General features: G+C 35.9%; 1 protein-coding gene across 12 annotated transcripts in view; it reads right to left on the minus strand.

Annotated features, from left to right (window-relative positions):
• Positions 1 to 13,794, minus strand: part of PTK2 (protein tyrosine kinase 2) — a 437,298-nt gene that overhangs the window by 89,988 nt on the left and 333,516 nt on the right. For all 12 annotated transcript variants that reach the window (XM_078153772.1, XM_078153765.1, XM_078153766.1 and 9 more), the window contains 4 exons: positions 12,269 to 12,384; positions 10,719 to 10,819; positions 6,895 to 6,984; positions 848 to 1,052 (listed from right to left, as the gene is read on the minus strand). In XM_078153772.1, the coding sequence (XP_078009898.1) occupies positions 848 to 1,052; positions 6,895 to 6,984; positions 10,719 to 10,819; positions 12,269 to 12,384 (512 nt within the window). The remainder of the gene's footprint in view (positions 1 to 847; positions 1,053 to 6,894; positions 6,985 to 10,718; positions 10,820 to 12,268; positions 12,385 to 13,794) is intronic.

The raw sequence follows: 13,794 nt of genomic DNA on the forward strand, positions 1-13,794 counted from the left end.
GACCTTTCATGCCAAAAGCCTGGTCTTCACATCAAGTCTGGAGTCAGAAACCCTTAATCCCTTCTGTGAGGTTTCCCCTCATCTTAAGAGAAGAATGGAAAGAGACAGGAAGAATGCACTGGGGGGTGGGAAGAAGGGAAAAGTCAGGGAAAATTATTCCACATAAATAGATATTTAAATAAAGAGGAGAGAGGTAGGGGGAGCAGCTGACACTTGAACTGGTTAAAGGAAGGAAGAATATACACACAGAGTTGGGGACAAAAATATATCAGCTCTGGGAATGGGAGACGGGAGAATTAGTGGGAGGTAGATTAAGGAAGGGATTAGTCTTGGGCAAAACAAATGAAAGATGTGGAAAAATATTTGGCAAAGAAGAGGAAAGAATTCCCTATAAATTGGGAAATACTCAAAGACATTATGACTTGTAAGCGTGATGGAATATTATTGTACTGTAAGAAATGATGGAGATGGTTTCAGAGACACCTGGAAAGACTTATATGAAGTGAATGGAATCAAGAGAACAACTTTTAGAGTGGCAGAGATATGGTAAAGACAAACAACTTTTGAAAGAATGAGGAGCTCTTACAGTGTAAATCAACCACGATTCCAGAGGACTAATGAGGAAACATGCTACCCACCTCCTGATAAAGAGGTGAAAGTATAAAGAATGGGACACACATTTTTTAGACATGGTCAATGCAAAAATTTGTTTTGATTATACATTTTGTATTCAGTGATTTTGTTTTTCTTTCATTCTCAACTTGGGTGGATGGGTGGGAGGGTGAGAGATGTATTTTTGCTGATTTAAAAAAATGAAATGTAATTTTAAAAATGATATACACCCTACCTGAGCTGTGCTTTGAGTTCAGTAAACCTGGGTCGTCTGCTGGGATCATATGCCCAGCATTTAGTCATAAGGCTGTAAAGGGTAGGAGGACAATTTGGAGGCATTGGTAACCGTTCACCATTTTCAATTCGACCAATTACGTCATTGTTCTTCACTCCTTGGAAAGGCTTTACACCATGCATCAAAATTTCCCACATGCACACACCTGTGAAGCAGGAGGATAAAAAGTGAAGGAAGCAAATCAATTTTAATTCCCAGAAAACTAAAAACACAATTAAAATATTTAAAATATGTAATGCACAGTATAGCAACACGTTCCCTAGAATTAAAAAAAAACAGCATTTGGTGAATAAAGGAAGAAACAAATTGTCAATATGATGCATTGTCTTTTCTGCAATCTCATATTATAAAGCTGCATTTAAAATGATCACTTAAGGCTATAGATTAATGGGCAAATAGACAGCATTTAACAATCAGCAGCAATAATCTTTAGTAAAGTGCCCATGTGTAAGATGCTGTGGTAGGCAAAGTGGGACACAAAGATAAGCAAGACTCAATCCCAGCTCTCAGAGTTTATAATGTAGTAGGGAAGAGACCAACTGTAATACAAATGAGATCATGTGCCTATGTTTAAAGAAATGTGCTATAATGAGGGAAGACACACACACAGCCTCACCCTGCCCCAGACATGCATCCCATATCCTGTATTATTAAATTTGGACATCGAAAGAAAACATCATAGCCTTTGTGTACATTTATCAATTATTTCTCAAAAGATCCAAATAACCATGCTTGGAGTTTATAGTGCTATACATTCTTATTTCTGTGGACTTCCCCCTAAGTTTTGGGGCGATGCCTTGGAAAAGTAGCATGGTTTATGGATCAGAAAACTTGAGTTTGAATTGAATCCTGGTTATGCTATTACCTTTTGTGATATTGTACAAATAATTGTTCCTCTTTAGAACTGAGGTTCCTTTTTTTGTAAACTGAGGGGGTTGGTCTTGATGAAGATCACAGGTAGTAAATAACAGGGCCAGGATTTGAACCCAGGTTCTCTGACTCCACATCTAGCATACTTTCCAATAACTGTAATAAAAACCACTGGCTTGACTTAAAGTGGACTGGAAGAAACTTATTGCATTAGGTCAAACTTTGAAACGGAGCTCATTGGAAAATTTGTTGATGTATACATTAATTGTATTGGTCATTCATATGTCCTCAAATTTTCCAATGAGCTCTGTTTCAAAGTTTGACCTAAAGCAACTATCACCAAGTCACCTCCTCTCAGAGCCTCATATGTAATATGAGAAGGATAGACTAGGTGGCCTCAAAGTTCCCTTTCAGTTAAAAATCTATCATGCTTGATTATATTTAGCATTATTTCATGATCCGTGAATCCTTGGAGAAAAGTCAAGGAATGGATGATAATATTGTTTTAAAGAACATAGAAAATGCAATATAACCTGATGCTGGATTAGAATAACTCTATATTAGTCCAGGAAATCTCTGAAGAACAATGGATGTATTTCAGGAAGGAATGTTAATGGCTTTCCTATAACAAAGTTTGATGCCATTGTTTCTGAATATGACTTGCAATGAGGCTTTAATTATCATCTTTGACACATATGGAAGATAAGCCACAGATCCACCGATTGATTGGCCTTGGAATCTATTCTTCTGACATTTAAATTCAATTAAACAAACATTTATGATCTCTTACTATATGACTGCTTTGATAAACCCTGCATTTTAAGTCTTTTTCAGTCTCTTGACTAGATAAGAAGCCATTTCACAGGATATTAGAGCTGGAAGAAACTTTAGAGATCATCTAGTTCAGCTCCTTTCAGTTGATAAAGATGAAATCCAACTTTAAAGAAGTAAAAATCACACAAACAGTAAGTTGCAGAGTGATAATTCTCTTTCCATTATATCATCTGATCTTAAGATCAGAGAACTTGAGTTTGAAGTGAATCCTGGTTATGCTACTACCTTTTGTGATACTGTACAAGTTATTATTGTTCCTCTCTAGAACTGAGGTTCCTTTTTTTTTTTTTAAACTGAAGGGGTTGGTCTTGATGAAGATCACAGGTAGTAAATAACATGTAAATAACATAATTCCTGGGACTTTAGATGAGAAGAGGAAGGTAATGACAGCATTTATAATAAAATCAAAAGATAGTTAAGTCTTTTGCAGAAGCTAGGTGACACAGTGAATAAAGGTCCATGCCTGGAGTCAGGAAGACTCATCTTTCTGAATTAAAATATGGCCACAGAGACTTACTAGCCATGTGACCTTAGGCAAGTCACTTAACCCTGTTTCCATCAGTTTCCTCATCTATCAAATGAGCTGAAGAAATGGCAAACCACTCCAGTATCTTTGCCAAGAAAACTCCAAATAGGGTCAAGAAGAGTCAGACATGACTGAAAAATGACAGAACAATACCAAATGTCTTTTTACAAAGTTGATTATGGAATGTGTGATGACAGGCTGAAACCTTAGTTTTGATTGAGAGGTAGATTGACTTACAGTAGCTAAATGATCTATTAGGTGGGAAATGATCTTTAGGGAAAAGCATAGTACTATTTATTTACTAAGGCTTAAATCAAGATTAGAGGTAACGGAATTTCTGTTTAAGGCTGGCTTTTCCAATAATTGGTCACATGGTCTTCAGTAAATACCCTAATTATTGGTGCTATTCAGCTATTTTGTAATTACAAAATATAAATTCTATTACATCTAATGAATGTGACATAGGGACTGAAGTACTTTCACTAACTAAAAATTTGTGGTTCATAATTTTAGATAACCTTTCTTTTTTTTTCCCTAGGCAATTGGGGTTAAGTGACTTGCCCAGGGTCACACAGCTAGTAAGTGTCAAGCATTTGGTCTGAGGCTGGATTTGAACTCAGGTCCTCCTGACTTCAGGGCCGGTGCTCTATCCACTGCGCCACCTAGCTGCCCCACCTAGATAACCTTTCTTATAATTCTTCCATGCAGCCCTGCTTATTCTTCACAGTAACTACATAAAATTTCTCCTCTTACTTCTTCCCTCTTTTGCTGATTCCACGCCTGATTCTAGCCTTTTCACTCCAGAAGATGCCTCTGCCCCTACGGTCACAGGAGTCTTAGGTGAGCTCCTCTTGGAGCCTCCATTCTGAAGGTGAGCCCAGAGAAACATGGCCATTCTTTCACTCCTCTCGCATTCTCCTCCTAAGTCTCTAGACTTCTTCCCCCTTGACTCACCCCTTTGCCCTTTGTTTTGCTTAATTATGCTTATATGTTACAAAAATATACAGAAGAGAAGAGATGGAAGGGCCGAAGAAAATAGGCAGATCAGCTTTGAAAATTACATAGGGAAAGGAAAGCTAACTATACATAAGATATTCTCAATTGCATTGATAATCTTTAGTCTACTTCACATATGGTAATGCTTATTTTATTTGGAAACTGAATTGTAACAAATATAACAAATTATCTTTACAAGTATGAGATGAAAGAAGCTTGCATCTACATGTTTCCCTGAAAAAGACTAGTGGATAACAAGTTCAAAATAAATTAACACAGTGATATAATGATAATAGCAAATATTTATTCGGCACTTTAAAGTTTGCAAAGTGATTTACATATATGATCTCATTTGATCCTCACAATGACTGTGAGGCAGATGCTAGTATTCTTCTTCTCATAGTACAGATGTGGAAACTGAAGCAGAGGAGGTTAATGACTTGTCCTGGGTCATACAACCATTAAATGTCTGAGGCAGGATTACAATTCTGGTCTTTCAGACTTCCAAGTCCAGCATTATCTACTATGCATTTAGCTGTCTGTTATGGCAGCTGAAAAAACTAATGTGATCTCCAGTCATATTGAGAGGCACAGTGCTTATGACAAGGGTGGTCATAATCTAGTATTTTACCCTGAAGAATAATTTGTATCTGGACAATTGTGTTCAATTTTGAGTGTCACAATTTAGGAAGGAAATTGCTTAGTTGAGAGAGCCTCCAAGGAAGGCAATGAGGATGGCTTAAATGGGAATGTTTAGACTGAAGAGGATAAGAATCAAGAGTACCACATAAATCAATCAACAAGCTTCATTAAGCACACGATATAAGCCAGGCACATAATCTTTCATAAAGTCTTACTCCAATGCCTCACTGGGTTCTCAAAGGCTATGTCAGCATAGTACTAGCTGGGGTGGGTTTTCCGCTGGAAAGGCTTCCAGTAACAGATTGATTGTTTTCTGAGAACTAAGCTAGCTGATGACAAAGAGGGGCCTCACTAGTAGGCTGGTCACCTGCAGATGAAAATTTTTGGCCACAGTCAACCAAAGAAATAAGGAAACTTTTTCTTTTTTTTAAATGGCCCTCAGTGCAGCAGCCTCCTTCTGTTTTGTCAGTGACAGGGGTGAAGCAGAAGGTAAGTGGGCAGACATTAAGAATCACAGGGTTTTTAAGGCTTTTGACTGAATGCAGTCTGAAGTTAATACTCTACATATGAAATCCTTTTCCAATCACCAGCACATGAAAACACTGCTGGAAGAGCTGAATCATACTGATCTTGATGTTCTTACTAGAAACGAAACAAGAAGGAAGTTGCAGCAAAATGAAATGAAAGCTTCCAGGCATTTTTTGAACCAACAAAAGAATGGAGTTGTTGGAGTGGGTTTTATCATATGCCAAGATAGGATGGTTCCTTTCAGCATAATGCTGTTTCTTTGTTTATCCATTTTTATTTTTGAGTATTTATTTTTGCTTCATGTCATATCATGATTGCAACTTCTGCTTTTTTGGATTCACTCGAGGTATACTAATTTTTTTCCCAGGCCTTCCTTCATTTTTATTCTGTGCATGTCTTAGTTTTTAAAAAGTATTTCTTGTAAGCAAAAGATGGTATGTGTGCATGTGTGGGGAAGGGTTCTGTTTTCTTCTCCAATGTATCGTGTATTCATTTTATTAGGTTATTTAATCTATTTACATTTAAAGTTATTAGAATTAAGTTTATATTTTCCTTCATGTCCCTAATACTTCCCCTCCCCCAAGGTATAATTTTATTCCCTTGTATTTCTACTTAAGTCAAGTAAACAAAATCTCTAAAGAACGAATTTGATCCCAAAAAGGATGGACTATACACCAATGATTGAAGTAGGTATGGAGGATGGCATGGCAAAACAAGTTAAATGTAGTATTCTACACGTAGTTTCCCCCAAGAATGCAGTTTAACATATTATAATCAAACCCTGTTATTTAGATGACTTGAGATGCAAATGATCATTATATACCTATATTTATAACTGCTCCCATACTGTTACTTTTTCTGAGACATTTTAAAGGCAACCGGGTGAATAGATCATAGGACTTGAAGACAGGAAGGCATGAATTTGAATCTTGCTTCAGACATTTGTTGTGTGACCCTGGGAAAGTCATTTAACCTGTCTGCCTCAGTTTCCTCATCTGTAAATGAGGATAAATATAACTCCTACCTCTCAGGGTTGTTGTGAAGATTAAATGAGATCAGATTTATAAAGTCTTTTGCAAACGTCAAAGTACAATAAAATGCTAGCCATTATTAGTTATTATCTTAGGTGAGATATGCCTGAATATTTTTTAGTGAAGCAGAGTAAAATGTTATAATTACAGATTCCCAAATCCAATTATGACCTGCTAGTCAAATTCTCAAATAAAAGGTTTTAGTAAAAATCAATGCCTTATTCACCAGATATCTTATTTAAAAACACTTCTTTACCTCTAATCTTATTATTATTAAAAGCAATCAGTGATTACTCAAATACCAGCTGTCAGGAAAAAGAAGAAAAATAAAATCCACACAATTCAGAAATCAACTTGTACTTCTAGGAATATGTAAAACTGTCTAAAACAACAGATTTGGAAATATATGGGATAAAAATAGCTGATAAAAGAGTTCTGTTTCTGGCATATCAAAAATCAAGTAACTAGGAATAACTCAATGAGGACAGACTAAAACTAGTAATGGTTGGCTCTTAGAATATACATATTTTTAAAAAGATCAATTGTAAACAAACACTTACCAAACATCCATACATCACTAGCTGAGGTAAAACGTCTAAAGTTGATTGACTCTGGAGCCATCCATTTAATAGGTAATTTTCCTTTGGAAGCTACAAGAAAGAGACTTTTTTTTAAAAAGAAAAACTTCCTGTTTTGCATGCTTGAGAATATTAAAATTTCTCTATACCAGGCATTCTTAACCTTTTTTTTTTTTTGTGCCATTGACCCCCTCTGGAAATCTGATAGATCTCTTCTCAGAATATGTTTTTAAAAGCATAAAACAAAATGTACAGCTTTATAAATGAAACCAATGATAGTGAAATACAGTCATTCAATTTAAGCAGCTCTTCTCTAGATGTTAATTACTGTCAATAAAAATAAAAAAAGAACTCACTATATCATTTGGCTCTTGGCTCCTCTCAAGATAACAGGGCTATATATTTAATTACCTTGAAGCCCCAAGTTTATCTAAATCTAGCAGTCCCTCACATTTCTTTGTATATATGATGAGCATTCTGAAAGAGAAGTCTAAGTAGAGCAGAGATAGCATATACTTCAGTCCTCTGTGGGAAAAAAGGCAAAAAATGGAGAGATGGGGTATGGTGGCAGCAACTGACTGGGTGATTGAACACATAATGCTTTAACACTATCCTGAATTATTTGCTGAGGATACCTGAATTGAGTCACCTTTGTTGATTATACTTTTACCTACGCCTGAACAAGAGGGAAGGGAAGAGGAAATAGTGATATGGAAGGAATATCATCTCTATTCTCATCAACCAATCAACTGATCAACAAACATTTATGAAGTGCTTAGCAGGTATCAGTGATGAGTGAAACTCTGAGAATACCAAGAAGAAAGCAAAAACCATCCCAGTCCTAAAGAGTCTTACATTCGAATGGGGGAGACAACATGTATAAAAATAGATATATACAAGGAAGTGACAGCTGCTGGGACCAAAAATGGTGTCCTGTAGAAGACAGCACATGAGCTAAGTCTTCAGGGAAGCTAGGAATGCTAAGACATTTGGAGATTAGGAAGGGGAGCATTTCAGGCAAGGGGAAAAGTCGGTGCAAATGTCACTGAGATGAATGTGTTATGCCATTTATGAGAAACAAAAAGTAGGGACTATAATTGGATTGTAGAATGCATGGAAAACAGTAATTTGTAAGAAGGCTGGACTGGTAGTAAGGGTCTACAGCGTAAAGGGCTTTAAAGAACACACAGAGAAGTTTCCATTTGATTCTAGAAGTAACAGGGAGAAAGACAAAGTCCATGTTTAATTATCCCCCAGCTTTACCAGTTAACATGAACAGATTTATACTTGCTTGAAAGAGGAAGGTTAAGTTTGTTCCACAATGTAGATCCAACTACCTCGAAAAAGATGCCTCCCCAAATTATATGGTCAGATGTGCACTTTAGCAAAGCCCCTTTGAAAGCCATGTGGAGGAAGAGTGATTGAAGCAGGGAGATCAATTTGAAGGTTACTATAATAGGCCAGGGGTAAGGGGATAGGGACCTGCCAGGGTAGGGGCAGACTGAGTTGAAAGGATAAATAGGAGATATGAAGGCAAGACTTGGCACCAGGTTAGATGTGTGAGGACTGTAAGTCATTAAGGATGGCACCGTCTATAGAGTTGTTTACATGTCATCTCCCCCATTAGACTTTGAGCACCATGAGGACCGGAAATCTTTTTTGCCTTTATTTTCATTCCCAGAGCTAGGTACACTGCCTGGCACATAACAGGTGCCAAGGAAAGGCTTGCTGACTAAGAGACTGGTATTCTTATAGGACTAGTGAAATAGGAAAATAATTTCATGAGCCAAACCTAGAAATGAAGGTCACTCTTTTACTGTTACTGTGAAAAAAGTTGTAATTAACAGTTATATAGCAATTACTGTGTTGCCAGGCACTGTGCTAAATGCTTTACAATTATTATCTCATTTGTCAATGTCAGCACCTACCTCACAATAACCCTGGGAGGTGTATGCTGACATCACTCCTATATTAGGCAGAATGTAAGCCATATCTATATAACAGAACTTTATTAGTGGAAAAATTTATAACTTATCAATGGAAAATTTATTTACCAGTTAATGTACAAAATTATCACATTTAAAACACTGGCCTAGTTGAGAGAAACATTTTTTCCTGATTTCTTTTTTCTGAACACGTTTCATATTTGTATCTGAATAATATATCTTTTTAGCTATTACTCTGAAATTCGTCTTTTCTGGTCATGTCTTCCATATCCCCGATTCTCCTATCCTAGGAACATCTTATCCAACTGAAACATAAAATTGCAATGAAGGGACCAGGTAACATATGCTTTGGGAAAAATATATTTTATTAACACTCCCTTATTTCCTAGACATATAACAGTGGTGATACTTTCCCACCCTCCCACTCTCTCCTATTCCAGATACATTTTGTTCTATCATTACCATTTACATAGTTCCAACAGCATCTTCCTAGCCTACTCTGCCACTTTTTTTTTTTTAAACTTGGCCTGTGATTTTGTTGGTACTGGGAACTCCTGGTAACCAGCAAACTCCTGCTATTTCTATCCCAGGGTTGGCAGATGCCTTAGTTAGTACAAGGAATAAATACAGAGTTTTCCATTCTTTCCTTTTGCCTAAGCTGTTTCCAACTCATGTCACCCCAGGTTCTGACATTCACTACGCCTGCCTTTCTCCCTGGCCATTTCTATATTCTGTAGGTTCTGTGGAGCCCTGTCTGCAACTCTGAAGAGCATCATCAAGAATGGTATATTCGCTCAAATGACAAGTGGAGCCTGATCCACGTGACAAAGTGTAAACACAGTGCAATGGGATAGTGGGGGGGGGGAAGACTCTAACACCATAAACTGGACTTTGCATTTGTATGAGATAGATTTGGGAACTATGATTTTTGTTCAGACCAATCCACCAGTAGCTCACAATTAGCACCAGCATTGTTGCTTCTCTATAAATTGCTAGGCATGAAGGGATACTATCTGTCCCACAGCTTAACTGGACATACGGTGAAATATATAAGGAGAAAGATTTTGGCTCAATATTAGCAGTGACTTCCTAACAATTAAACTTGATCCAAAATGGAGCTGGCCTGATGGGGCAGACAGCTCTCAGGCAATGGAGGAGTTGAAGTAGAAACTGGATGATGGTCACTTGTCAGCAGGGATGTTGTAAAGGGAGTACATAGTTCAGGGAAAGAATGAACTCAACGACCTCTGAGTTCACTTCCAAGATCCCAAGTGAATCAAGCTGGACTCTGCACAAAAATGAGAATTGTGGGGACTTTCCGGAAAATTTCAATTAGTCAACTCTGTTGAAATCATGTTTCAAGAATAACTTGAAAAACATAGAAACTTCAATAATGAGAAAATTTTGTAGCTAAAACTTGAAAAATACTTGCTAGTGGGCCAAGTTGTGCTTAAAGAACGATTAATCAACAGCTGTATCTCTAATTCACAAATTTAATTCTATTAGTAATAACAGTGGTTGTGAGAATTACTTCAGAAAGGCTTAGGACATACTTTTTACCTCCTCTGGTTTCTTCCCATTTTCTATAGTGACTTTAAGGCTCTTATTAATTTAAAACAATGTGTCAAGCTGTTTTTAAAGATGTCATCACACTTAGTGTGCCAATAAGTAAATAAATAAATAAATGAATGAATGAATGAATGAATAAATATATATATATATATATATATATATATATATATATATATATATTTATTTATTTATTTATTTAGCCTTTGTTTAGTGGCAGGTCAAATCAAATATACAAAAATATTTTTAAAAAATTGAAAAGTGGAGTTCATATATACTTTCATTTCTTACCTTTGTAGTAAGTACTATCTTCCATATATCGAGACAAACCAAAGTCTCCTAATTTTACACAGTCAGCTGAAGATACCAGCACATTTCTAGCAGCAATGTCCCTGAGAAAGAAAGATTTGTGATGATAACTTGTACCATACGAAAAATCACGATTTGGCTTATAATTATCTATAAATAGATATACAAAAGGAGTAGAGATGTGTGTGTATGTGTGAGAGAGAACCTTTGAGGTAATGTAATTCATTTTTCAGATGAGGAAATTGAGGCTCAGAGGGATTAGCTGAATTGACCAAAGTCATACAAGTTGTAAATAACAACACTAAGGTTTAAAGCCTGGTCTTATGACTCCAAGAGTTATTTTCTATTTTGTACCTCTAAATATGTGATATTTATGCCTCTCACTATAAATGATAGAATAGATTAGACAATGTAAGCATTTTCAAAAAAAGAACACATGTAATGAAGTAGCATAATGCATAAGCTTTTAACAATTATTACTTATACAAATCGCCTTCTAAAATTCCCCTTGCAGAATGACAAAAATTCTACTCATATAGTTAACAGATAATGAGAACATTTTTCTTCTTCCTAGAAAGCAGGTTTTCTGGGGTAGTGGGAAACGCACTGACCAGGAGCCAGAGGCCTGGGACCACATCCCGGATCTGCCATTCATTAGTTATATAATTTTTGGTAAGTCAATTCACCTTTATCTAAACTTCAGTTTCTTCATCTGTAAAATGGAAATAATAATCCCCACCACAACTATCTCACAAGGTTATTATGAAGATAAAATGAGATGATAAAGCACGACATAAAGCTCAGTTATTAGAAACTCTGATTCTACATTACTATTTATGGTAGCTATTAGACAAAAATATATAATTCGCTTCTGAATTGACTTTTTTTAAAAGCCTGAATATTTTCCTTTACATTAAGAGGCTTTCTCACACTAGCTAGCTTTTGAATAGACTTCAAATGGCCGAACTGCTACAAGGTTGAGGTTTAAACCCAACCTCTCCCTCCCTCTTCAGGTATGCCCATTCCTAACAAATCTTCAACTCCATTAGGAAATGAAAAACAACTATGACTTTATTAACTAAATATTGAAGGAATTAACTTCAATTTATATTACAAAGAACTCCAGAATACAAATTCATCATGATGCCCACAGATGTCACCCTTAACACTGTGGATTTTATTTCACATTGTTCCAAGACAATTTACATTTAAGTCTCTACTATGTTTATCTTTGTACAGAGTAACAAAAAAATTCACAGAGACTGCTTTTTGCTCCATGTGAAAAAATAAGCTCTAAATAAATTAATAAATATCTAATCCAGTACAACTGCATTTCACAGTCACAGGAACCATATTAAAATGAGGACACAAATCTTGAAGGGAAAAAAAATGAACCTTATTTCCAGTAATTCTTTTTTTTTCTTTAAACACTCATTACATTTAAAAGTGAATATATCATTCAGTATTACTTAGAAACAGAACTCAATCACCAAAAGATGCACAAATTTAAGAGTTTTTTGTGTTTCTCTTACCTATGCACAAATCTTTTACTTTCTAGGTAGGCAAGGGCTGTACTAAGCTGGTAAGCATATAGAATCAAAGATGCCAAATCCAAGCTGTATTTTCTCACTTGCAAAAATGATCTCAGCTTTCAGAGCAATGATAAAAACAAACAAATAAGAGAAAATGATCAGAAACAATCAGGAAGTCTATAGTCTAAATGGCCACATTCATCAATGTATTGCAATTTCAGTTGCATTTTATACCACTCCAGAACATGTTGTGATTTTTCCTCTAACAAAGATACTACTGCTATATTCAAGTGAAATTATATTTATATATTAAAGATACAGAGACAACAAAGGGAGGAATAGTTTGGTGAAGCAACAAAGTTCTAGACAGAGGCAATGACAAATAATGCCAGACTGAAAAAGGTGGAGAAAAATGTGAATTTACAATTCATACAAATTTGACATCTCAACCAGGCCTTTTGAATACAGAAATAAAACTGCGGTGCTTTCTTGGGTGTTTCCAGGGTTAACTCTCTCTGGAGTTACGACTGTGACTTTAATACTTGCAGAATTCATGATTTCATTGGTGGGGTTCTCCCTCTGTTAATACATAGCAGTGCCTTTAACAAGTCTGTAGGCTGTCTTTATGAGTTGCTATGGCTAAAAAACATTCACTCCCCAATAGCCAGATTTATGGTGATAAGCCTCTCTGAGCTGAGCAAGGCTGGTCCTTAGACTAAAGACATACACCATTAGTTCCTGAGTCTATGCTTAAAGCCCTTTCAAGTTGGCAGGATCTGCCAGAGTTTAGGGGAATGAAAACCTATGGTCAATTCTACATTACAGTGAAGCATCAGATTAAAATTCAGGTGGAAGAGTACTATCATTGAGATTGTCAAATTCATCTGTTTCCCTGTCATATAGAACGTGGCTTAGACCTACAACACAATACTACAGAATTAGGAGCAAACTAATATGAGATGATGTGTTTACAAGTCAAAAGAACTACTTCTTTGTAAAGCAGTGACGCACCAATATATTTCCTGCTATATATCAGAAACCCACTTATGAGGAGTCCTGATTGCACTCGGGTGCAACCTAAGGGAAATGAAGAAAGCTTCAAAGACGCAAAAATAACTCTAAGGAAACCAAACTAATCTCATCATTCCTTAAAAAAATCCTTTGGCTTACAATGTGGAGCTTACTGAATCTTAATTTAAATAAAATTCTAATCACCCATTATTATTAGAGAAGACACTATACTAGAAGCAAATTAGAAGAGTAGAAGAGCTTCAATGGGCAGACACTCTGACAACAGCAAAAATAGGGCAATGTAATATATTTCAGTAAGACTTCCATCAAAAATGGATAAAATCATCAAAATTCTGATCTTTCAAACAGGTTGGTTAGCCGGAAAATTATGTCTTAAAATAATCTTATTAAAGAAGCAGGATAAAACATTTTACCTTATTTAAAAAGGCTAATATAAATACTTGGCATTTATATAGACTTTAAAAGGTTTTCAAAACATTTCATTCCTACCTGTT

Source organism: Phascolarctos cinereus, unplaced genomic scaffold (assembly GCF_003287225.1).
Source record: "Phascolarctos cinereus isolate Bilbo 61053 unplaced genomic scaffold, phaCin_HiC Scaffold_4;HRSCAF=312, whole genome shotgun sequence".
Classification (NCBI taxonomy): Eukaryota; Metazoa; Chordata; class Mammalia; order Diprotodontia; family Phascolarctidae; genus Phascolarctos; species Phascolarctos cinereus.